This window comes from Orbicella faveolata, unplaced genomic scaffold (assembly GCF_042242905.1).
Source record: "Orbicella faveolata isolate gen_17 unplaced genomic scaffold, um_ofav_v1 contig_14, whole genome shotgun sequence".
NCBI lineage: Eukaryota > Metazoa > Cnidaria > Anthozoa > Scleractinia > Merulinidae > Orbicella > Orbicella faveolata.
Genome location: NW_028301541.1, coordinates 13,901,285 through 13,928,292, shown reverse-complemented (window position 1 = coordinate 13,928,292; position 27,008 = coordinate 13,901,285). Strand labels below are relative to the sequence as shown.

Sequence of the window (27,008 nt, the reverse complement as noted above, 5' to 3'; positions counted from 1 at the left end):
GCCACTTTTTCATTCAATCACAAGTAAAACCAAAACCAAACATGACTTACTCGCACAGGTTCACCCGCGCTTTCCGTCAGCTATATGCAACAACTTCGAGTTTGAACTGAATCACTGTACTGTCTGTGTCCTTTGTAATTGGCTGGCTTGATTACTTTGGTTTTGGTTTAATGACACTCAATTGAAAACCGCTCTAAATAAACAGTAGCCCCCATTTTGCGCGGAAATATGCTCGGATATTTGTCCGCGGACATTATCTATTCCGAGAAGGGAACAGTTTTCCGAGAGCATAACTAGAGGAAAACTGATAGCATTGAGGTATGGGTAATGTCCAAGGACAGATATCCGAGCATATTTTTACGCCAAATGAAGGTTATCGTGTTGATTATCCTTCAAATATTTTTCGCATCACTTGCATAACTTAACTTAACATATGGAAATTTGTTTTTGAGTAATTATACGGTAACATGGAACATTGAGAAAAAACACTGCTTAGTCATCAGTGCAATGCCACTACAATCTGTGAAGTAGTCATCATTATTTTAATGGTATTACATGCAAGTACTATGGAATAAAATTAGTTTCTCATTATTAATAAGTAAAGTGCACGTGAAAAGTAGATTACATGCATTTCCTGAATTTTTGTTGATTTTCTAATTTAGAAAATCTTTATGCTACACTGATCACATTTCTGGCCTTATTTTTAACCATCCGTACGGCTGAAACAGTTTCCCAAAAAAACACAAAAATTTCAGTTCTGACTACAATAACTTTTAATAAGCATGAACTTAAGTAGGGACAATCTCCATAATAAGAACTGATTAGTTAGGACTGGGACCTAGACACTTCCTCGATCATTATCCGGGACACTGATGTCCATCCAGTGTAAGCGTCACCCAAAGTATTGCCACTAGGACAAAATCCTACCCATAATTCCAGTCTAACCGTGCCCTGTGGGATGTTTTCACAGTATCCCTCAAATGATCGATGATGAAGCAGATCGGGATTCCCAGCAGATGATGGCCAACCATTGTACACAACAGCTTCGATTGTCATTGGTCCACTGCATTCGTTACCATTAAACTTGAAGAACCACCGGTTACACTTACTAGAAGAACCATAGACTCTCATATTTCCCTGGAATGAGACTTTAATTGCTGTATCAGACTGCAACTTATTAAACGAGCAGTCCTGGAACAAACAAAGGAAATCAAGTCAGTCCTCATAACAATAAATTATATCACACTGGTTGTATTTGTATCATTAACTGGGATCATATCTGAACACCGATCATATTTTGTTGGCTGCGCGGTAGAAAGTGTCAAGTGTGGTGTAAGGAGCTACCCTTAAATCTAGAGGAGTGAGACAATCTGGGTGAGTTTTTGGGAGTACTGGCCTCTTAAAAGACGTTTGGTTATCATGGTAACCGTTACACTAAAATGTCAACAGCAAGACCACCGTCACTATATCTTTATGGTGTTATATTTTTCACTAGGTGTAGATTGCGTTCCCTCAAACTATCAAATCTCCTTCTCCCGGCCTTCCAAACAAAAACACGCCAAGCACCGTCTAATAATACCTAGTACTCAGTCCCCGCCCAACTCAATAATAGATGGGGCCGACAAAATTTAATAATGAAGAACTTTGCCAGCTGAATTTACACAGAAAATAATATTTGAGTTCTGAGCCCCCCAAAAGAGTTAAATCGATGATCTATGACCAGATACCAGTCAGACGATCTTGACAGTGATCAATAGACTCACACTCTATAAGCTTCTGAAGGTGGTAATATCGTTGCGCACCCACTACGGACCCGCATCCGGCGACCTTGGTCACTTGTTATAAAGGTTACTCTTGGTTGAGTTTTTGAGTCGCCAAACTTAAACACCAAATAGCTGAACTAAAGAAGTAGACGTAGATGTTTTATCATCATGACGTATTGTTTACCTGTTTAGAACGAAACAGTCGGTAAGGGTTTTGTGCGTGTTATTTTTGGCTTATCGTTTCTATTTTTCACTGATTCTCATGTTTTTGATTTACTATTGTAGAAAACCTGGGCTTCCACTTAATTCTGAACTGGAATTGTGTGTCTAGTATGATAGCATGAAGTTTCTGAGTTTTCGACGATTCTTCCTTACCAGGAGCCATAATCGTAGACGGAGACCGTAAGTCTTGGGATCCGTGCGCACCTATGATATGGGACAATTTTTCTATTTTTAGAACAAATTGCGCCATCCTGACGTCATATATCCGCGCGGATCCACGCACATGTCAGGGGCTCCCGCGTAGACGTTGTCACGTTGCGTGATCAAATGGTGAGAGTTGCGAGATTCTCTTGCAGATTTTTTCATAGCGATGGCAGGGAATAAGGCAGGGAATAAGAACCAGGCTCTTATATGTACCTTTATGCTCCGAGCCAATGGAAAAAGGTGAGTTTTTCGGGGTCGAAAACAAGACTTCAATTTCGCGCTGCGAATGAATAATATCTACTCGCGCTAGTTGTACGGGTAAGTTTTTGCGTTTGTTCTGTAAAGCAAAGTTATGCCAGAAAACTCTTTACCCTGGTATCGAGTTAATTTGTGAGTTTCCAAACAATGCTTAATCATAACCAAACCCTGTTTTTGATAGGCTTATTGCTTCTGTTTGTTTGGCGAGTTTGCAAACGTCTTGGAAAGGAAAGTCTGACGCGTACAAAGATTTCTTTCGCTGTCGTTTGTGCTGAGATGCTGCAAGAATTTTGACCATCGCCAAAAGCTACTAACATCATGTGTATTTCTTTAACATAGTGAAATTTTGCACTGCGAAAATAAAATAGACAAGGAGTTTTGATAACTCAACCAACGAAATCGAAATTGTTATTCGAGTTGATTAAAGAAAGCGTCATCGTAACTTTGCTGATTATTTCTGCTGTATTCACATATTTTCAACTAAGCTTTTAATTTGTTCTCAAACATTTATCAACCTTCAACATATTTAAAAACTAGAGATATTATATGAGTTCGATGTACGTTTTCACACGAAAGTGCGGAAGTCCAATTTGTCATCTTTTACTGACTGTACAAAACACGCATTGACGGGCGCTCTTATTCATCGACAACAGACAATTTATTGGACTTGGACACAAATAAAACTGAGCAGCATCTATAGACATAAACCTTATTGTCACTTATTGGGCCTTGATAAATCATCAAGCGTTGCTTACAATTCAGGTGAATCTTAAACTTGCAACTTTTTTTTTTTTTTTTTTTTTTAATTTTCGGTCGAGATAGACTCTGGCGAAATCGTCGCAAGGGAGGGAAACTTTGAAGTCCTGAAACGGTGCTATATCCAAATATATCCAACTGGTTTTTTCGCTGTGTTATGGAAAAGCTGTTAATCTTCAACATATGTGAAACTTAGAGCTTGGAGTAATGTGGAAGCAGCGGAAGAAGCAGCGGAACACAACTTGGTCACTGATATAAAGCGAGACATAACTAAATTCGACACTGTCTTACTTCACTCCAAAGTTAATTATGTTCACTCAAACTGGAGCAGCTTACGACGAAAATACTGAAGTAAAATTCCAACAGACATGAACGTAGGTTGTGTTTTCACTAGGACAATTTTGGCTAGATAAAGTCGGAAAAGTCCGGAAATGTAGTGAAAGCAGTTCGTCTTGAGTTTAGCGAATTAAAAATGCACGCTGTTTTCACCAGAAACAAGAAGCGATTATCTCGCCAATATGACCGGAAATTCAAGCCAAGTTATACTACCTCGCGAGATGGTATAACTTGTCCCGGTAAATGCCGCAACCAATCACATTGCAATCGGGAGATACGTGTAAAAGAGAAGCGAAATTCCCGCTTTGTTTACACTGATACGTATGCGGCGATAAAGGAAACCCTAGGCCTGCTGTGGATCACAATTTTCAAAGATATTCTTTGTCTACCAAAGCAACTATCACTTATTAGTAGAATTCTACTAGTGTACTTATGCAAATGCTGCAATCTGATTGGCTGAGCTACTCGTATACTATCACCTACTAGAGTGCAGTGGCCGGAGGTCGTCTATGAAATGGCGACGTTGGTTTCGTTTTAACAAAGTTCTGAAGGAATATTTTGATGCAAATGGATAAGTTAATTCCTGAGAAGACTAAAAGAAAGATATTAACGGTTTCTTGACATTAAAAATCTTGAAATTATTGAAAAAAGTGATGAGCGTGCGCACACAACTTCAATTCCAAATGACAATTCAATCCGAGCGATCTTTCAAAGGCGCAAAGTTTAATAATACTTCGAGAAGTACTTGGAAACCGTTATTTGAAGTAAATTTCAGTTAGAATTCTACTAAAACAATTAGATTATTCGCTCTCGATTTCTATGAGGCCTTGGGCCCCATCAACTATCCCCTCATAGAAATCTCGAGCTCATAATCTAATTGTTAATTAGCATCATAAAATGATGCCCTCTGTGTGCAAAGAAGCACTCAACTCAAAGCTTGTAGACCGTGAATAACTTCGTGATTGTGCGGATGGCTGATGCGCTTACCGCTTTTGATGCAATAACCTTGTCAATAGACATAAGATATACGTCGCAGTCCAAATTTCAGAACCAGGACGAAAACTGACGACGTGTTTAGGCTTCAGGACGTGATATAAAAGTTGCCACACTCGTCTTCGAAGTCTTCAATCGAGTACTCAAGATGTTCGAAAAGTATACTGAGCTGTTCTAATCTGTAGCATTCATTTTGGTTAATCTACTCTTTGGCGCCCTCTAACGTTTATGATGTGTATTTCCTGTCAAGGCTGGACAGAAATTACAAGGTAGAAAACTAGTAGGTATTGACAATATAAAGAATAAACTTGAATAAATCAAGTGAAAACAAGAGAGAATCTACAGAGCTTCCTGCGTGAATACAACCCGTGACGTCACAAGGTTCTTAAACTCGGTTCCAGAGCCCGGACACAGTTTTGCTCCAAAAAGTCGATTTCGGCAGCTAAAAAAAGCACCTTCCGGTAGGATTTGAGAGAAATAAAGTTCAATATTATTTTAAGCACGTTTAAACCTATAGATTGGGCTAATAAAAGAGTGTACGAAAATTTCGTTTCAGTAGCACTATAAGGTGGCTGAACACAATTTTTGATACCTGTGTTTCATTTACCTTTTTCTCTAAAACCCATGATCTCTCGGTCGCCAAAAATGGCAGCAAGCAAGTTAACAACACAAATTTACGTTTTTTGATGGTTAAGCTGACGTATGTGCCGTTGCCTTGGCAACACGAATAAAAATAAATAGACCTTCAGAATCGGTTTTGTGTATTTGCAGAAAATCTAGTTATTAGATTTTCTTTATAATTTGCATACAACAAGCTTGTAACGATTCTCACAAAGTTAACACCATTTTGCTAATAATTTAACAGAGAGATCTTTAATTATCCCTTGCTGAAGGTTTACTGGAATATCTAGAGTTTCCTTTGTTAAAGTTCAATTATTTTCAATACTCCAGCTACTTATTTCCTAAAGTATTTTCGTGCGAAATTTCGTAAAATTCTAATGAGTGGTTCTCGAGAAATAGGCGTATTTCCGAGAATGCAAATTTTCATTCAATCGCAACTTTTTTACTTACTACCCATGCGCTGCATTTAACTGGGTTATTTCGGTAACAAAGAAGAAGCAGAGAATTGCTGAGTTCTTTGCATCTTTACCATTTCTAACATATCTTTGTGATAAAAGACTAAAGCCATCAATACACTGCGTTCAATTATAGAGAAAAATAGCACAGATACTGCAGGTGTTGAGTAAATAAAATGATCGCTCTATTGACGGCATGCTTGTTTTTTGCAATCCTTGTGTGCGCGCTGAAGTGCATCAGCAAAAGCGCGCGCGAAAACTATGTTCGGCCACCTTAAAGATGTAATATCAGTTTCGTCACCATGATGTGAGACCAGCTGAAAAAACACTTCGGTTAATAACAGCATGATTCTCTCTCATATAAATCGTTGTCGAATTCTGAAACCGAATTTTAACTTACATTAGGTGATAAAAAATAATTTTTCCCAAAACCATTGGCAATCAGATAATTTCACTCTTACCTTGATCTTACCGTTATCTCGACCATCATCATCCTTCCACACACATTGTTTCCAGTTGGTTTGTGGCACTGCACTAGAAGGACTTGTCGCGCTTTCTCCTTTCTCTCCCTTATCGCCTTTTATTCCTTGATCGCCCGCAGTTCCGCGCGCTCCTTTTATTCCCATCATTCCTGGCGGTCCGCTCTTTCCACGAGGCGCTTCATTTCCTTTCTCTCCCTTTTGTCCCAGCATTCCTTGCGATCCCTTGTCACCAGTCTGTCCTTTAACTCCATCTCTTCCCTGCACTCCTTGCGGCCCCGGAATGCCAGGCATTCCCGGCATACCATTGGATCCTGGAATACCCGGAAATCCATGGGTAGATATGGATTTCTAAGAAGAAAGCAACAAATGCATTCATTGAACTAAGAAACACAGTGTGAAACTTAAACAACACGAGAACAAAATCAGGTCAAATATGTTCCTCTAATTCTTACATAACAATGACGTTTGATAGTTTGTGAGGCCGACTCTTACTGATAGTAACACAGGCATTTCTTTGAAGAATTATCTGTGAGTTATTTCCAATAAGAGTTGGGGGGCACGGTGATCTCATGGTTAGTGCGCTCGACTCCGGAGCGAGCGGTCCGGGCTCAAGCCCTGGTCGGGGACATTGTGTTGTGTTCTTGGGCAAGACACTCTACTCTCACAGTGCTTCTCTCCACCCAGGTATAAAAATGGGCACCCGGCGGTGAATTTAATGCTGGGGAGTAACCCTGCGATGAACTAGCATCCTATCCAGGGGGAGAAGAAATGCTCCTGGTCACTTCATGCTACAGAAACCGGGATAAGCTCCGGCCTGATGAGCCACTTGGCTCGTATACAGACTTACCTATTTCTAAGAAGAAAACAAAACATGCACAATTTTAAACTTAAACAACACCATATATATTACAGTATGAAAAACAATCTGCATTTTTGTCTCTTACTGCTTTAGCGGTATCAGTCACTTGTTATTTCAGTGTCACCGTGTCTGTCATTTGACTTGTAGCTTTGTAGGTCCGCTTTTACAAGAACAAATCTTCTCAATCTAGAGACAACGGACACATTGTTGATGTCTATATCAGACCTATTGAGTGTCATCCTGCACCTCTCTTAATCAGGTCAAATATGTTCCTCTAATTCTTGCATGACAATGTGTTTTCTTTTGTGAAGCCGACTCTTACTGGAAACAGCATGGACAACATTAACATTCCTTGAGAGAATTTACTATGACTTAGGAAGCAAACATTCTTATATCGCTTTGTCTAAGTTTTTATTTTAGTAATCAGCCTTGGGACCAGAGATGCCTGTTATGTTTGATCCGATACTGAACTGTCTGAAATGAGAAATACTGGAAAAACAGGCAAAATATCTTTACATCTCATATTCAACATAGGCAAAGAGGCAAAAGAGGCAATTTATATTCAACTTTGTACCTCACATAAGTCCTTGGTATCGCCGGTATTTTGTTGTTTAGGGCTGGTAGTGGTTTCCAGTGAGTCCCCTGTTCCACACAACACCAACAAAGCAGCTACATACACAAACTGTGCCATGCTTCAAGAGATAAAAATATCAACAATTTATAACAGTAGAACTTCACGTCTGTGTGGTATGAACTCGTTTCGTAACTGGTTCCGTGATGGTATGTGCTCAGCCTTTAAGGCGCGTCTTCTAATGTCACATTGGAATGTACGTTAATGCCAGCCAGTGAAGATAAGACGCAATTTCTCAAAACTGAGGTTAAAACCCGGTAAGTAGATTTTAATCAAGGTAAGACATAAAGAGACCTCTCATAACATAACCACCAGCAGGCATAGTCTTGCACTAACATTAGCTGTCAACACACATGCGGAGTTACCTCCTGTCTCCTTCTTTCGGAGGGACTTTGAGTACTCCGTAATTCAAGAGTTACAGTAAAAGAAGAGTAGTTTCGATTTTACCGGTTTTTCTACATAACGAGGTTGCATTTTGCAATTATTTCAAGCATGAAATGGGTTTTTATTTGGGCATGAATGGAGTACTTATTTCAAATGGAAGGTGTGTAAAAATGATATTGAGAATCAGGAATTTTTATGGGTTAACCAACTGTGTTTAATGAAGGAGTAATACTATTCAGCGGAACATTTTTAACCAATTACTTAAATTTCTACCCTGGTTGATACGATCAATTTTACTATTTTCTGCGACAGGGTCAGAGAGAAGACTTGGAGAGAATTGCAGAACATCCAAAGCGTCAAACAGAGAGTATATTAAGTAAAGGTCATAAGAACTAATTTAAAAAAGATGTTTTGCGACACAATGTCAGTTTAAAGAAACCAGGTGAGATTGAATTGTTCACTATGGTTAAAATTTCTCCTCTCTCAGAAATCAATGTTTTCTCATAATAGTTTTCAAACAGGATTACCACGTCTTGTGTCTTAAACTCAATTTTAAAGATAAGGCACAGGACTGTGAAATGCACTAATTAGCTTCGCGGTGTTTTCAGCAGAGATAAGAACTTTGTTAAAAGATAACTAGCAGCGGAACGCTTTGATATAACCGTAACGACTTAATTCACTATGGATAGTTTCAACCCTAAGGCCAATGTTTGTTTCTTAACATGTATTAGATATATATTCCAGCATTGAAATATAAAGAAGGGATTCTTTGTTCATAAATGTAATGAACAGACCTTAAGCAATTTGGTAGATTTACCGCTGGCGAGGAGTGAAAGCATTACCAGATGTTCTATTTTAGGGCTGTTATCTCTGAGAAAACAACAAATTGGAAAAATACCAAGACACATACATTGAGATTAAAATGGAACGAGAGGGTTAAAGGTGACAGCTATCGTTGAACACATGCATTCCAGAATTTACGAAAACACGAAAATACTATCCAACGAAACGTCCCGTTTAACTCAAATAAAGGACTTCCCTGTATAAGGGCTTTTAATATGGGTAACTTTTTGTAAGCTTTAGTCAGCGAAGCAGTCGCCTGTTTTCTTGGAACGAAAGAGGCACGAGGAATCTGAGAATGAGAGGCCCTGCCAACAAGAAGGGGTGAAAGAACGGAACAAAAAGCACGAGATGAGGCAGAAGAGAGTGCTTTTATCCCCTAACCCACTCCCCATAACTTTTTTCCTCCGCATCATGTCCCAATCGTTCACAAGCTGCTTGTGCTCTCGAAAAGGAAACCACTGTTACGAAGGCTATACGATTTTCAAGAAACACATGATAAGAATAAATAGATATGTCACTGTGTCTCAGTTTCATGGTATTTAGCACTGCTGTGCTAATTGAACACTATAAATGAAGGAACAAATATTGTACATAGAACTGAAACTTGTTTAATATCCCATCTCAGTTGGCTGTTTACAAGATGTGTGGAATTTGAGTTCAGGACCACTGAACACAAGTACATCTAGTGGCAGGGAGGAAGATTTAAAACCGAGACCTCCCTAACCAAGCCGCCTCCACATATCGAATTTCAAAATATGTAGGCGCATTGGCCGTATTTACCTAGGAAGACTAAAAATGCGTTCTAGACGTGCAATACGTTTAGTGAATACGGAAATAGGACGCATTAAACGTCAGACGAACCCAACGATATCATGCGTCTGGAAGACTCATGAAACGGACACGTTATACTTCTCAGACGAATAATACGAGACGCATAAAACAAACTAACTTGACTGAATTGGAAATCTACCCCACTCCCCATAACATTTTTTTCTTGTTTGCCTCGTGCCCTAATCGTTCACAAGCTGCTTGTGCTCTCGAATAGGAAACAACTGCTAAGAAGGCTATACGATTTTAAAGAAACACGTGATACATGTGATTAAATTGAAGTTTTTCAAAAATGGTAAGCGTTTTGGCCGTATTTACCTAAGAAGACTTAGAATAAAGCGTTTTAGACGGATAATGCGTTTAGTTAATACGGAAATAGGCTGCATTAAACGTCAGATGAACTCTGAACAATTTCATGCGTCTGAAAGACGCGTGAAACGGAGACGTTATTCCACTAGTTTAAAAATACGAGGCAAATAAAACAAACCAACTTCACTGAATTGGAAATGTACTCAATCTGTAATTAAGCTACCAACGATCTCTCTCCCAAGAACTTTATTTGTGAAAAAGAACTAGAGTTTAATGGGTCTCGTATTTACCTAGACGCACTTAATTTTCGACACATTATGCGCCTGAGACATATTATTCGTCTTCTTGGTAAACGCGGCCGTTGAGAACAAAAAGGACTCTTCGCCATTCTGATGGCCTCTTCATATGAGTCCGGTAACAGGGCTGGCTCGGTTGCCGGAACCAATTTTGTGGTCTGTTCATATGGGAAATTTCAGCCCGGTCGACCGGGATGAAGTCCAAAAAACACAACTAAAATGGTGGAACATAAACTTGCATCGTTCGCGACTGTCGTGGCTTTGTGGACTCTTGTAACTTTACTAATAAAACTAATTCGCATACTCCTAAAATGGAGATACATTAAAGACAAAAATTATGCCATTTTGGCCGCTATGTTTGGAAAGCGAAGCTATTTTGTCTAAAAAGTTTCGTCCCGGTCACCCGCGCTGAAGGGTTCATATGAGACATTTTCATCCCGGTTGCCGAGGTCTCGGTCGCAAAAACCGAGATCTCGGTAGCCGGACCAGCCCGTCTTCTCATATGAACACATCGAAAATTTCACGAAGGAAAGAGTGGCGAGGAGAGATCTCGGAAACCGAGCCAGCCCGGTTGACCGGGCTCATATGAAGAGGCCCTGATTAACGGTAATGATGATAATTTATTTTATACATCGTCTTTTGCCAAGGAACCTCGGAAAACTCAGTTTTTGCAGAGAAACCTATTAAATCGTAAAAATTACAATTTCCTCGATTGTGATTGGTTTAAAAAACTCCTACTTTCCACTAATTCACTTGCCAAGTTGTTATCGAACAGTTTGTTATCGGACAGTTCAATTAGCCAATCACATTCAAAGTTGTAGTTTAAATCAACCAATCACATTTAAAGTTGTAGTTACGTGCGTGCATGCGCGCGCGCTTGCTTTTGTGTTTTCGTCGCCTAATTGCCGGTAGGAGGCACGGTGACCTTAGAATGTTTACATCTCCTGTGTAGGTATTTTAACGCAAATTTTCCCTTTCTTTTATAACTTGGCTATTCTTCTTCTCTCGGAAACTGTAATTTTTATGATTAATTGGTAATAAGACTTTGTGTCGTCCAATTCGGTCTGTAATCATACTCGTGATAAACAAATTGGATTCCCGCTCTGCGGTCGTCCGATTTTGTTATCACTCTTATGATAACAGACCGAATTGGACTCCACTCAGTCCTATTACCATTACTTATTGCGGGAAAGTTAACCGAGGTTACAAAGCAATATGGTTTTCACTTGGTATAATGATCCAGGGCTTTTATTATTGTAATTTAAATTCAAAAGTTTATGATGTATAGCTGGGTAAGTCCATCGGATGATTAATCAACAAGAATAGCAGAGAAATATTTGTGCTAATCCCTCGTCGTTATACTTTCTCGCCGAATTCTAATTTTCAATCATGGTAAATAAGCAGGATGACAACGGATGCATTTTCAGATCACTTTTATCAGGCTCACAATTTTTTTTTAATTTGCAAAAATGTACACGATGAAAAACCACACATTTCGACGCATGCTATGAAAATCATGTGGTGTAACCACGGCTAACTGATTAACCCAATTAGAAATTAAATTGAAAAACATAATATAAATACAAATGGAATAGGAAGTTCTTAGTGCAATGCAAACGGCAATCTGTTTGGTAATGTATACCGAGTGAAGTCAGTTCTGATGTAACTTTAAAGCATTTCACCGGCCGATATTAATTCGATTTACTCGAAAGTTATTCCCAGACTTTCTATGCAATTAAAGTACCATTTTGACATAAATTGGATAAATAAATTTCTACTAGTATACTCATGCAAGTACTGCAATTAATCTGATTGGCTGAGCTATCGTACGCTATCAGCCAGCGCCATGTATTCTCTTGATTGGCTGAGCTATCGTGCGCTATCAGCCACGGCCATGTGTTCTCGTTTTTTCAGTGTTTCGATGGGAAGTCCAGAGACATTACTGGATAATTAAATTCACCGTTATTCCAGTTTAAAAACTCAAAATTGTCCTTTTATTTCTATCTCTGTATTTGTAGACTCTGGGACTGTGAAGTAATGGCAGGAAAAGTACATATGTAGAATGACAAAAGAGATACAGTTTAACTCGCCTTTTGATCACTACGGCCCGTTGACACAAACACCACCTTGGGTTCTAACAAAAGCTCAGTTACTTTCATATCTAAAACCCTCGTTTACACGATGACCTCGTTAAAGCCATCGAGTACCACCTTGTAAACTTTTGACCTTTATTTTTTTTTTTCAAATTTACCTCGTTAGTGTTACAACTCGAAATTGATTTTTAAAATGGCAACATACAAAATAAAACTGAAAAAAACTGTAATGAATCCCTATAAAATAAGCCAGTTGTATTTAGTAAAATGCGAATAGGAATCAATGAAAGAGTCACAATTAAATAAGCCTCTATCAGGCGTTCAGTTAGCTGGGGCGCAACCGAAAGAATAGGGGAGAAGCGCAGTGCGGGAAGGCACCAAGCCTCTCTCTCCTTTCGTCACTCCACCGTATTTTCGCACTACAAGCCAACTAACTGAATGCATCCGTGGAAGAAGCTACAATTAAATTATATAAAGCTTTGATGGAGCGGTTTTCATGAGTGTCTTAAAGTAATTGGTTTTGCACTACTATGCTACATGATTGGCTTAAAAAGCTCGCGCCACTTTTTCATCCAATCACAAGTAAAACCAAAACCAAACATGACTTACTCGCACAGGTTCACCCGCGCTTTGCGTCAGCTATATGTAACGTCTTCGAGTTTTAATTGAATCACTGTACTGTCTGTGTCCTTTGTAATTGGCTGGCTTGATTACTTTGGTTTTGGTTTAACGACACTCAATTGAAAACCACTCTAAATAAACAGTAACCCCCATTTTGCGCGGAAATATGCTCGGATATTTGTCCGCGGACATTATCTATTCCGAGAAGGGAACAGTTTTCCGAGAGCGTAGCTCGAGGAAAACTGATAGCATTGAGGTATGGATAATGTCCAAGGACAGATATCCGAGCATATTTTCACGCCAAATGAAGGTTATCGTGTTGATTATCCTTCAAATATTTTTGCATCACATGCTTAACTTAACTTAACATATGGAAATTTGTTTTTGAGTAATTATACGGTAACATGGAACATTGAGAAAAAACACTGTTTAGTCATCAGTGCAATGCCACTACAATCTGTGAAGAAAAACCGTCAAAGTTTACGTGTAACAAAGACAAACACTTGATTCCAAGTGATCTTCCTTTGGCAGTCTGGTCTTTGATGATGCTTGTAAACAGGCTAACGACTTCGTTTTGTTTCGTTACCCGCTTACCATCACGCACGTTTGCAATACATTGTGTCTAGAATGCTTGTAAATTCAGTGGCGGATCTGGGAGAGGGGCCTGGGGGCCCCCTTCCTTCCTCTATTTTGGGTAAAAACAGAAAAATCACAGAAGGAAGAAAAACGGGCAGGGCAAGGAAAGGAACCGTAGAATCCTTGCCCAGAGTGGATTCTTCGGTTCCTTTGACGCACCATGATCCGAAGAGATCTTGGGTTAATCTGTTTAGAAAAGAAACGCAAAATCCGTTTTCGGATTTAAGGATCCAATCTTGGACGCACCCTAAGTTTGATGGAATGTCAGATAACGATCTGCGAGTGAAGTAAATTAAATTGTACTGGACAAAATATTTCCCAGGAAAGGCATTTGAACGGTTGTTGACACTTAGAACTCGATTTCAGATCACCAACACTTGTAACAAATATTTCTTAACACAATAAAGTTTTGATAAACGAGCGCGTCGCAAAATGTTTTTAAATTTTGTGTTTCTATTTGTTTACATTGCTAGAATCTTACATCTTGTAGGGAAATTAACAATTCTGACTACAAAACACGGCCTTTTAGCGAGTTACAAAGCACAGAAAGTTTGTTTTCTGACAACCAATGAATTTGCCTAACTAAAAATCCGAAAATTTAGTCCTGGCACAGGTCTGAGGGTCATTCTGGCCAGTTGCCAAGCTACACGAAAGATTTGTTTTCTTACCACAACTCACGGCCATTCGCCGTCGCCGAGCTATAAAACATTTCTTTCCGGATGACGCAGGCTTTGGTTTCTCGTTGTCGAAGGCTGGCGGGTCAAAATACATCCAGCTTTGCAGAAATCATACACACTTTCTTCCAAACTATACGGCGAACACGTGACTGCGTGCATGCGCTCATGATGTAGTTTGCCCCTGCTGTGTGGGTGGGTGGGGTGGGGGCGGGGGTTGGGCAAATCGGCGAACAAAATGTCGATACAGGCAGGCTCACTTTCTTGACGCCTCTTCACCAGACTCTACCCTGCCGGATTGCTTCACCCATCATCGCTCGCGCGTGACTCAAAGGTGAGCCTGCTCGCAGGCTAACGTGGTGTAAGGAGCTACCCTTAAATCTAGAGGAGTGAGTCAATCTGGGTGAGTTTTTTGCCAGTCTATCGCGACCGAAAAGTAAAACAAAATTGCAAGTTTGAGTTTCGCCTGAATTGTAAACGACGCTTGATGTTTCATCAAGGCCCAATAAGTTTACGTCTGTAGATACACAGGCCGCCCAAGCTCTCTCTGTGAACCACACAAGCAACACTAGATGGCATCGAATCATAAGGGTTTGTATGGGATTTTCTTAGGGCTTGCCACAAGTTGCTCGAAAACTTTTTGTCAACTTTTCGTATTTCGAGCAACTTTTTTTGTTTCGAGCACCTTTTTGCATTCTGAGCAATTTCTAGTTTTCTAAATATCGGAGCAGCTTTTAGGGCTATAATTGGCCATGCTTCCAGTTTTACAATGTTTCAGTAGACAATTTGTGAATTTCCTCTGAAAAAAAGAGCAGTTCCTCCCCCCTGGGGCAGATCATGGGCGAAAGATGTATGCAGCCGGGCTGTTAGGTCAGCGGTTTTTTTAAAGAAAATCCAAAATGGCGGACGAAGATTCACGCTCCACTGATTCGAGTGTTTCAGGTTACAAAGGTCATTCAGATCCTTTGAGGGTAGCCGCATAAGTGGGGGTAAGACTGAGTACTCCAGCGAAAATGATAATGGTTAGAGGTATTGACTGTGAAAAGCAACGACAATTTTATTGGCTCATAATAGAACTTTTACAAGATTAATATTGTCACATTGATATTGATGCGTAGTATTTACTCATACGTTTGTGAACAAATTTATTCAGCGACGCTGGTTACAACGCGAAATTGCAAAAAAATGCTCAGAAATTTTACTTTGTTGTAAAAATTGAATATTTTTGCATCAGACCAAATAATAGAAGAGAGAGACAAAAAAAAGTTATGGCCTTTTGTAGCAACTTTTGAGGAACTTTCGTTACAAAATGCAACTTTTGACTTTTTTTGGAGCAACTTTTGAGCAACTTTCGTTACAAAATGCAACTTTTGACTTTTTTGGGGGCAACTTTTGAGCAACTTGTGGCAAGCCCTAGATTTTCTACAAGATATCCATGGAGGTAGTTAAAGGTGAAAATTCTCAATATAAATGGCTTAACTTATTCCATAAGTGTGTTGTTTGATCCTGGTGTGGTTATTTTACCGATTTAACTTGATTTAACAGCCTTTTGTGAATTCTGGTTTTCCCTTCATAAAGAGAGGACAAGGCCAAACACTACGGTCGGGACAGCCTGCCGAACGAAGTCAAAAATCCTAGGCTAAAATGTACCCAGGGCCACAAATCCACCGTAGAATTCAAGGGCAAAGGTTGATCTTTCATTTCAATTCGCTAGCCACACAACTGAAGCCCTGCGAGCGACGCCAGGCGGCTCTTCGCGTCCCCAGTGAAACGGTAAAATGATGGAATAGCTCCGTGTCCGTTTGATCCGCGACACATGACCGTTGAAACCGGCTTGGTAATCTCGTCATGTTGGCAAACCAAGACTCGCAGGGGTACTAGACTCAATCTCCGTAGAAACTGAGAAGATACAATCATTTTTGAAGTGGAAGTCAGGGTAAGTTTTCACGTTTATGCACCTTTGAGTTACGTGGTTCTCGCTTCACCAATTAAATTTCATCTCCCCATAATTCGTTAAGAATTCTCCCGAGCAAAACAGAGCTCAATTTGCCGGCGGCATTTTCTTTCTCTTCGTTTGCTCTGAACAAAGTTTTGCTGCCTTCCATTACAGTTTCCTCACAATATTCGTAATTCCACAATACTCTATCTGAAGCAAATTCAGTTTATCAGCTCGGGAATATTTTACACAAACAAATCAAAGGTGCATAAACGTGAGAACTTTCCATGAATTCCACTTCAAAAATGTTTGTATCTCCTCAGTTTCTACGGAGCTTTCGCCGTTGATCTTACGTTTCTTTGGTTTTGAAGCCATTTTGCAGAAGCGTTCTGTACGATTTTTATTTTGTATTGTAAATTCGACCTGAGGGAGGGTGTTACAAGAAGTTTGGTTGACAAATTGCTGTCTAGTACCCCTGCAAGTCTTGGTTTGCCAACATGACGAGGTTACCAAGCTAATTTCAACGGTCGTTGTCTCGCGGATCAAACGGACACGGAACTCTTCCATCGTTTTATCGTTTCACTGCATGGGGACACGAAGAACCGCCTGGCGTCGCCGCAGGGCTGCTATTGTGTGGCTTTTTGGAATTACTCGTCCCTGTACTCACCGTTTGACCCTCAATCACCTCATAATGCTAGGCAAATACTTTCTTTATATCAACGCTCTAAATAATACTATGTTTGTTTTCAGCGACTTCATCTCATTAGTGCAGGATAAAATCGAGATAGAAAAATATATTGCTGCCACGTTGAATGATGAAAGGGAATTTCAACAGAAGTGGAAATTCCTTCTCACCCTTTAAGGCGTTTCCCTCAGTAATTTTTTGCGAGGTCTTTTTTTTTTTTTAGTTTGTTTGTTTGTTTGTTTGTTTGTTTTTTTCTATAATTAAGTAATTACGCTGTATTGTAACTCCTTAAGTAACGTAATGTGTAAGTCATAATAAGTAATTATTGCGTATTGTAAGTAAGTAAGGTAATGCCAAGTATTGTAAATAGTTTTTTTTTTTTTTTATTTGATGTATTGTAAGTGACGTTTGTAAAAGCGTTAGAAATAATAATAATAATAATGATGATGATGATGATAATAATGATAATAATAACAATAATGTAGTGTATTGTAAGTAACTTAAGTATTGTGTCGTGTTGTAAGTAGAATAAGGCAATGTAAATAATTATGTGTTTAGCAATAAAAAAAAATGAGCCAAACACAAATCTCAGTCACCCCAACACTATGGTTTCCTCAAACTCCGTTCAATGCAAAACCCTTACCAAGCGTCCATGAAATCAAATCTCCTTCTCCTTCCTTCCAACAAAAACACGCCAAGCACCGTCTAATAATACCTAGTACTCAGTCCACACTCAACTAAATAATAGAAGGGCCAATAACATTTAATAACTAGTAGTAATCAGAGATTATGAGAGTGCGTTCGACGCCCTCACTTTAATATGTAGAACTTAAATAAATAATTTCACCAGCTGACTTTCAACCTCTGTCTATTGCTAAAAATCAACATTTTTCAGCAGCAACCGAGGTTTTAAAGTCAGATATGCATAATGTCAAAGTCCATGCTAGTGACGAGGTCACGATTTGTTGATACGTTGCGTGACGCCGCCAGTTTCTGTAGATTCAGAAGTTTCATAGAATATTAAATTACGTACATTATTCTAAGCTGGAAACAAAAATTTAACCAAGCATTTGCAATCGCGTGCTCGTTTATCGTAAACAAACTCCGTGCGGCTGATTCGTGCATTTCCCCTGATGAATAACGCAGACTTTTCGATCTTGCCTTTAGAGTACTTTTCCACCGATTCCAGACAGTAAAATTTCGACCGGATAGAGACTGAGCTATCTGTCGCGACTGGAACTAATAAATAATAATAATGACGGTATTTATATAGCGCATTTCCATATGCTCAATGCGCTTTACAACACTTTGCGGGGGTCTTAGACAGACTGCAATTGAGCAGTTTACAACGAATGAGGATTTATTTTTACAGATGCCCCCAATGTAATTTCGGAACAAGACCAGGCCACAACACCGGGAACTCCATGCCCTACTCTTTGCGATAAGTGTGTGGGTTCTTTAACGTCCCCTGCTGACCATAACCGTGAAGATGCAGGAGACGGGGCCTACGGTTTATCGTCCTTATCCGAGAAGACTAGAATGTCTAACCATTTGCAGATGTCATCACAAAGGCAGCACATTCTCCTCAGTTATTTTAAGACCCTGAGTGTTGGTCCGGTCTGGGCTCGAACCCTAGACCTCCCACACAGAAGTCCGCGGCTCTACCAACTCTACCAACTAATCAGCATGTGCAATCAAAAATGTTGGTGTTCCCTCGGTTAACATCCCAAAGCGAAGTCGTGTTAAAAAACAAGAACAATTCCCGCAGATTTCGGTAAATGCTACCGTCGAAGCGTTTAAATTCACTTAAATCTAACGCTGAGAGCATATAATAGCGAAGCGTACGGCGACTGAATGAAAAGAAGTCAAAGAAAGATCCAGCGGAAGGACGACCTCACATGGCCTGCTCACATACCGGTACTCGCATGTTCGCCACATGTCTTATCACATGTCTTAGCCTTAAACGGTACCAGTTTACTGGCCGTGACATGCCCTAGCAAAAATCAAGCGGGGCGGCTGAATTTGCTAAGACTACCGCAACCTCGATCGATTTCGCCTGTATTACGCAGGGAGCCCAACATGTGGACACCAACAGGGCTTTTCAGTCTATTTAACTGGATATTTCCAGGATATTTTATGTAGGCAAACAAACGAATGCGACTTCTTAAATCGCAAAATGATCGGGACACTTGGTCAAATGGCCAGCGCTCAGTTAAACAATATCTACACTCATAAAGTAAAAGAGACATGAAAACAAGAGAAAGCGGCTATTGAAAATATTATCCGGAGTGCTGCTGCACGAATCGCAGCAACAACGCTTTGAGTTTTCGAGTAGCTTCATTTCGAGGAAACCGGTCGCTTTGTGAGTTTCACCGCGGACGAGATTGTGCTACAGTGACCTTTAGTCCAGTTGTATCTGCCACATCCTACGTTATCACAACAGCAACAATTTAAGAAACGCTCTTCTTTAAAATGGGGGGAGCTAATTTAAAACTATAAAGGTAAACTAAGCTGCCATGACCCTCAAGGTATGTTTTCAGGAAACGAGAGAGAGCGTGACAATGTCGGCGGCGAAAGGTCATATATGCGAATTAGTTCAAATTCTGTTTAATAAACCTTCGAAAGGAGTGTAAACTAGTGACGTTTTAACGAATTGCTTTGAACTTGGATATTATTAAATGAAGTTCATAGACATAAGTATGTGCTAAAGAACTCAAAGTAATCCATCGGCCGTGAAATATTGCAATTGGGAGATACGTGTGAAAGAGAAGCGAAATTCCCGCTTTGTTTACACTGATACGTATGCGGCGATACAGCAACCCCTGCTGTGGATCACAATTTTTCAAAGATACTCTTTGTCTACCAAAACAACTACCATTTATTAGTAGAATTCTACCAGTATACTAATGCAAATGCTGCAATCTGATTGGCTGAGCTACTCGTATACTATCAGCCATTAGAGTGCAGTGGCCGGAGGTCGTCTACGAAATGGCGACGTTGTTTTCGTTTTAACAAAGTTCCGAAGGAATATTTTGATGCAAGTGGATAAATTAATTCCTGAGAAGACTAAAAGAAAGATATTAACGGTTTCTTGACATTAAAAACCTTGAAATTATTGAAAAAAGTGATGAACGCGCGTACACAACTTTAATTTCAAATGACAATTCAATCCGAGAGATCTTTCAAAGGCGCAAAGCTTAATAATACTTCGAGAAGTACTTGGAAACCGTTATTTGAAGTAAATTTCAGTCAGAATTCTACTAAAACAATTAGATTATTCGCTCTCGATTTCTATGAGGCCTTGGGCCTCATCAACTATCACCTCATAGAAATGCTCATAATCTAATTGTTAAGTAGTATCATAAAATGATGCTCTCTGTGGGCAAAGAAGTACTCGACTCAAAGCTTGTAGACCGTGAATAACTTTGTGATTGTGCGGATGGCTGATGCGCTTACCACTTTTGATGCAATAACCTTGTCAATAGACATAAGATATACGGGACAGTCCAAATTTCAGAACCAGGATGAAAACTGACGACGATATATCGTGTTTAGGCTTCAGGACGTGATATAAAAGTTGCCACACTCGTCTTCGAAGTCTCCAATCGAATACTCAAGATGTTCGAAAAGTATACTGAGCTGTTCTAATCTGTAGCATTCATTTTGGTTAATCTACTCTTTGGCGCCCTTCAACGTTTATGATGTGTATTTCCTGTCAAGGCTGGACAGAAATTACAAGGTAGAAAACTGGTAGGTATCGACAATATAATATGAAGAATAAACTTGAATAAATCAAGTGAAAACAAGAGAGAATTTATAGCGCTTCCTGCGTGAATACAACCCGTGACGTCACAAGGTCTATAAACTCGGTTCCAGAGCCCGGACACAGTCTTGCTCCAAAAAGTCGATTTCGGCAGCTAAAAAAAGCACTTTCCGGTAGGATTTGACAGAAATAAAGTTCAATATTATTTTAAGCACGTTTGAAACTACAGATTGGGCTAATAAAAGAGTGTACGAAAATTTCGTTTCAGTAGCACTTTAAAGATGTAATATCAGTTTCGTCACCATGATATGAGACCAGCTGAAAAAACATTTCGGTTAATAACAGCATGATTTTCTCTCATATAAATCTTTGTCGAATTCTGAATCTGAATTTTAACTTACATTAGGTGATAAAAGTAATTTTGCCGATAACCATTGGCAATCCGAACATTTTACTCTTACCTTGATCTTACCGCTATCTCGATCATCATTCAGATTTTTCCACACACATTGTTTCCAGTTGGTTTGTGGCACTACACTAGAAGGACTTGTCACGCTTTCTCCTTTCTCTCCCTTATCGCCTTTTTTTCCTTGATCGCCCACAGTTCCGCGCGCTCCTTTTATTCCCATCATTCCTGGCGGTCCGCTCTTCCCACGAGGCCCTTCATTTCCTTCATTTTGTCCCAGCATTCCTTGCGATCCCTTGTCACCAGTCTGTCCTTTAACTCCATCTCTTCCCTGCGGTCCTTGTGGCCCCGGAATGCCAGGCATTCCGGGCATACCATTGGATCCTGGAATACCGGGAAATCCGTGGGTAGATATGGATTTCTAAGAAGAAAGCAACAAATGCATTCACTGGACTAAAAAACACAGTGTGAAACTTAAACAACACGAGAACAAGATGTTTCTTATGTCGATAGATATTGTGGCATGAAAAACGATCTGCATTTTTGTCTCTTATAATTACTGCTTTAGCGATAGCAGTTACTTGTTTTTACAGTACTGTTAGTATCAGCGTGTCTGTTAGTGGACTTGTGGCCTTGCGGGTCTGCTTTGACAAGATAAAATCCTGTCAATTTCTAGACAATAGTCACGTTCTTGATATCTATATTTTAATCAGGTCAAATATGTTCCTCTAATTCTTGCATAACAATGTTTTCTTCGTTTGTGAAGCCGATTGTTACTGGGAGTAACATGGCCATCATTAACATTCCTTGAGAGACTTTACTATGACTTGGGAAGTAAACATTCTTATATCGCTTCGCCTAAATTTTTATTTGAGTATATCAGCCTCGATGTGGGACCAGAGACATATGCCTTTTATGTTTCAATCAGATACTGAACTGCCACAAATAAGAAATACTGTAAATCATGCAAAATATTTTTACATCTCATATACAACTGATTGATTTTCGTTAAAAAAGGCAATTAATATTCAACTTGCTACCTCACATAAGTCCTTGGTATCGCCAGTATTTTGTTGTTGAGGGCTGGTAGTGGTTTCCATTGAGTCCCCTGTTCCACACAACACCAACAAAGCAGCAAAATACATAAACTGTGCCATGCTTGAAGACTCAAAACGATCAACACTTTATAACAGTAGAACTTCACGTCTGTGTGGTATGAACTGGTTTCGTAACTGGTTTTGTGATGGCATGTGCTCAGCCTTTAAGACGCTTCTTCTAATGCCAGTCAGCGTAGATAAGACGCTATTTTTCTAAACAGAGGTTATAACCTGGTAAAGAGATTTTAATCAAGGTAAGACATAAGGAGACCTCTTATAACATAACCACCAGCAGGCTTAGTCTTTAGCTAACATTTGCTGCCAACACGCATGCGGAGTTACCTCCTGTCTCCTTCTTTCGGAGGGACTTTGAGTATTCCGTAATTCAAGAGTTTCAGTAAAAGAAGAGAGGTTTAGATTTTAACGTTTGTTCTACATAACGAGGTTGCATCATTTTACCATTGTTTTAAGCGGGTAGTAGATCTTTATTTGGGCATGAATGGGGTACTTCAAATGGAGGGTGTGAAAAATGATATTGAGAATCAGGAATTTTTATGCAGTGGCTTTTTTTGCTAAACAACTCTGTTTGATAAAAGAGTATCACTATTCAGCCGAACATTTAAACCATTTTCTTAAATTTCCAGCTTGGTTGATATGATCGACAGGATTAAGAAGACTCGGAGAGAATTGGAGACCAGCCAAAACGTCAAACACAGAGTATATTAAGTAGGAGTCATAAGAACTAATTTTAAAAAGATGTCCTGGGATACAATGTCAGTTCAAAGAAACCAGGTGAGATTGAATTGTTCACTGTGGTTAAAATTTCTCCTGTGTCAGAAGTCAATGATTTCTTTCAATAGCTTTCAAACAGTAGTACCACGTTTTGTGTATTAAACTGAATTTCAAAGAAAAGGTACAGAACTGAGAAATACACAAAAGCTTTGCAATGTTTTCAGCAATGAAAAGAACTTTGTTAAAAGATAACTAGCAGCGGACCGCTTTGATATTACCATAACGAATTAATTCACTACCCTAATGTTTATGTTTGTTTGTGAACATACATTGGATATACATTCCAGCATTGAAATGTAAAGAACGGATTCTTTTTCATGAATTTAATGAACAAATCGATAGACCAATTTCGATATATAAAAACTCAGCCTAAAACAATAGACTTCAGTGCGAAGCTCTCGGGAAAAACTACAGAGTTTGTGGGGTTTATTCCCCAGAGCCTCGTACTAAGGTCTATTGTTTTAGGCTGAATTTGAATATATCGAAATTGGTCTATTAATTTAGTAAATGCTCCACTGGCGCAGAGTAAAATCATTGCCAGATGTTCTAGTTTAGGGCTGTTATCTCAAACAACAACAAAACTGGAAAAATACCAAAACACGTACGTTGAGATTAAATAGAACGAGAGGGTTAAAGGTGACAGGTATCGTTGAACACACGCATTCCAGAATTTACTAAAACACTAACACGCTATCCAACGACCCGTCCCATTTAACTCAAATAAAGGACTTCCCTGTCTAAGGGTTTAATGTTTAACTTTGCGTGAGGTTTAGTCAGCGAAGCAGTCGCCTGCTTTCTTAGAGCGCAAGAGGCGCGGAGAATCTTGGAGTAAGAGGCTCTGGGAAGTAGAATGGATGAGAGATGGAACGAAAAACTCGCCGCAACTTTTCTCCTCCGCCTCGCAGTCCAGTCGTTCACAAGCTGCGTGTGCTCTTGAAAAGGAAACTACTGCTACGAAGGCTATACGATTTCAAAAAACACGTAATACGTGCTATTAAATTAATTTAAAAAGTAGGCGCATTGGTCGTATTTACCTAGGAAAACGAATAATGCGTCGTAGACGTATTATTTGTACAGTAAATAGGGAAATAGGAAGCATTAAACGTCATACAAACTCAATAATTTTAAGAAATGAGCGCATTTAACTTCTGAGATATATAATTCTTCTAGTCAAATACGAAACACACACACAAAAAAAACCCACACACTTCCCTAAAACGGGAATCTGCTCAATTTGTAATTAAGCGACCAACAGTGTCTGTAACAAGAACTTTGTTTGCGAAAAAAACAGACACGTTTAATGGGTCTCGTATTTACCTAGACGCACTTAATTAGACACATTATTCGTCTTCTTAGTTAAATGCCGCCTTTGAGACCAAATAGGACTCATTGTCGTTAATGATGATTTATTGTAGACATCGTCTTTTGCCTTTTGCTAAAGACAAGGAACACTTTGCATTAGCAGCCATGCTCAGGGGAGGCCATTTTAAACAGAGACAGCAGACGAAAAACAGCCTTCAAGTTATTCTTATCGTTGTTTTTGGTTCACGAGATTGCTGCGATAAAATAACTGTACTTTTACCTTTCAAAGTTAGGATTTTCGTCAACCCTTTTGCCCTTCCTACGAACAATTTGTTGAATTTTAGTTTCTCTTCGCAAGAACCAAGTATATTACCTCGGGAAATCTTCGTCACAAGCAAACTATCTGAGACGACAAAATCGTAAAATATCGTGGTCTCTGTTCAATAAAAGAGTCCACTGGATCGCGATAAAAGCCATTTGTGCGCGTGTATGATCCCTAACTGATATTTTGAATCACCTGTAGCTTTGGTATGACCAGGTCTTCCTCTTGCCCCGGACGCACCTGACCCTTTGCACTTTTCCTTCAACCACTCAGTCATGTCTATCTCGCAGGACAACAAAGGAACCATTCCTGTTTCGTGCGCAGCCCATGACGTGGCACCGCACTGATAACTTACCCCTCCAAAGGAACAAAGTGCCATCGTGAAATTACCCTCGAATTTCTTGCACCTGACAAAACAAACCGCGAAAAGGACGAAGAATGGGAACTCGATCCAGACCCACTCTCTCCTATGTCCAAAATGGGGTCAGTTGATACATCATCTCAATGCAAGGCCTCGTTTGGTTAGTGTATTTGCAACAAAAGCTTTTTGTTTTACTGTCCAGCTCTCCTAACTGTGCATTCCTTCTTGACGGATGGTTTCATTTAAAGGAACCTGGAATAACGTTTCACATCGACACTGCTATAAACTGCAGCTCGTACGTTTGTAGTATATCAATGTATGCATGGTCATCCTCCTTTACTGGTGGGTATTTACAAGAACTATGCAGTCTGTTAACAGACAGATTTTCCGTGCTTGGAGCAACGGAGAAGAATTATGACTTGAATGTAAATCAATGAAAAATTCAAGCATCGTTTAAAAGGATCGTTATATCTAGGTAAGCCCTTCATCATTTGTGCTGTTTAATGGGTACTAAGTTTTGAAAGAATACAGTAACCCTTGTTTTGCTAAATCAGGGTGTTTGTTGTGCTAATCAAAGGCCTTTAAAGAGCAATTGTAAGATAAGAATCACAGTATTTCTGAACAATGAAACTATTATGCTCAAAATTCCATTTTGAATGGCCTTAGAGGGGCATGTGAGTGTTTGTGGCAAAAATTCAACAAACTCTGATAAGCCAAATTTTACTCAACTGATTTTGATAACTGGGTCACTAAAGTAAATAATGGTATAGGTACGGAAGTTATGCAAGAAGGCAGGTAGATACACTGATTTTTTGAAAAATGGCAACTTTGGGTTGTAATTTTGACATTAATTTTTGCCAAACTCTAACCCCAGGCTCCTCTCTGTCCAATACCTCAAGGACAAAGTTACATGCGTGAAATGCAAGCTCTATTATAGTAGAGTTCATGGTCAAATTCATTTGGAAGCACAATTTACCAATTGGGTTTTATGGCACTTTCAAAATGTCCCCTGGAAGGCTAGGTTTTTGGTGTTCAAAGGGCAAAAAATGAGACCTCCCCTTAAACTCCAAAACTAAAAATCAGAGAAGTGAGCCAAATTGGCTTTTGAAATATTTCATTGCACCCAGCTTCTGTGCCAAGTTTCAGCCAAATCGGTTAACCACAACTTTTGGCCCCTGGAACACTTTCTCAGACAATGACACTTAAGCTACCAACGATCTCTCTCACAAGAACTTTATTTGTGAAAAAGAACAAAAGTTTAATGAGTCTCGTAACTAATTCGCATACTCCTAAAATGGAGATACATTCAAGACAAACATTATGCCATTTTGGTCGCTATGTTGCGAAAGCGAAGCTATTTTGTCTAAAAAGTTTCGTCCCGGTCACCCGGCTGAAGTTTTCATATGAGAAAATTTTCATCCCGATTACCGAGATCTCGGTCGAAAAAACCGAAATCTGGGTGACCGGGCCAGACAGTCTCCTCATATGAACACATCGAAAATTTTACGAAGGAAAGAGTGGCGGGGCGAGATCTCGGAAACCGAGCCAGCCCGGTTGACCGGGCTCATATGAAGAGGCCTGATTAACGGTAATGATGATAATTTATTCAATACATCGCCTTTTGCCAAGGAACCTTGGAAAACGTAGTTTTTGAAGAGTAACCTATTTTATCGCGGGAAAGTTAACCGAGGTGAAAAAGCAATATGGTTTTCACTTGGTATAATGATCCAGGGCTTTTATTATTGTAATCTTTTATTATTGAACAATTTATGATACATACCTGGGTAAGTCTCTCGGATGATTAATAAACGAGTATGGCGGAGAGATATTTGTGCTAATCCCTCGTCGTTATACTTTCTCGCCGAATTCTAATTTCAATCATGGTAAATAAGCCGAATGACAACGGATGCATTTTCAGACCACTTTTATCAGGCTCATTTTTTTTTTTTTTTTTCCAATTTGCAAAAATGTACACGTATCAATGAAAAACCACAAATTTCAACGCAAGCTATGAAAATCATGTGGTGTAACCACGGCTAATTAATGCAAACGGCAATCTGTTTGGTAATGTATACTAAAT

At 39.4% G+C, this 27,008-nt stretch overlaps 1 protein-coding gene across 4 annotated transcripts; it reads right to left on the bottom strand.

Annotated features, from left to right (window-relative positions):
* Positions 1-440: 440 nt before the first annotated feature.
* LOC149114104 (uncharacterized) lies at positions 441-22,274 on the bottom strand. Of its 4 annotated transcripts, XM_089286705.1 has the most exons (4): positions 22,095-22,274; positions 21,110-21,475; positions 6,070-6,438; positions 441-1,191 (listed from the first exon to the last, which is right to left on the bottom strand). In XM_089286705.1, exons 1-4 carry the CDS (start codon positions 22,209-22,211, stop codon positions 826-828), a joined length of 1,218 nt encoding a protein of 405 aa, XP_089142831.1. In that variant the 5' UTR covers positions 22,212-22,274; the 3' UTR covers positions 441-825. The 4 variants fall into 4 exon arrangements, with proteins under 4 accessions (XP_089142831.1, XP_089142830.1, XP_089142829.1 ...); XM_089286704.1 differs by lacking the exon at positions 6,070-6,438 and having other exon boundaries at positions 22,095-22,273; XM_089286703.1 differs by lacking the exon at positions 21,110-21,475 and having other exon boundaries at positions 22,095-22,273.
* Positions 22,275-27,008: the final 4,734 nt, after the last annotated feature.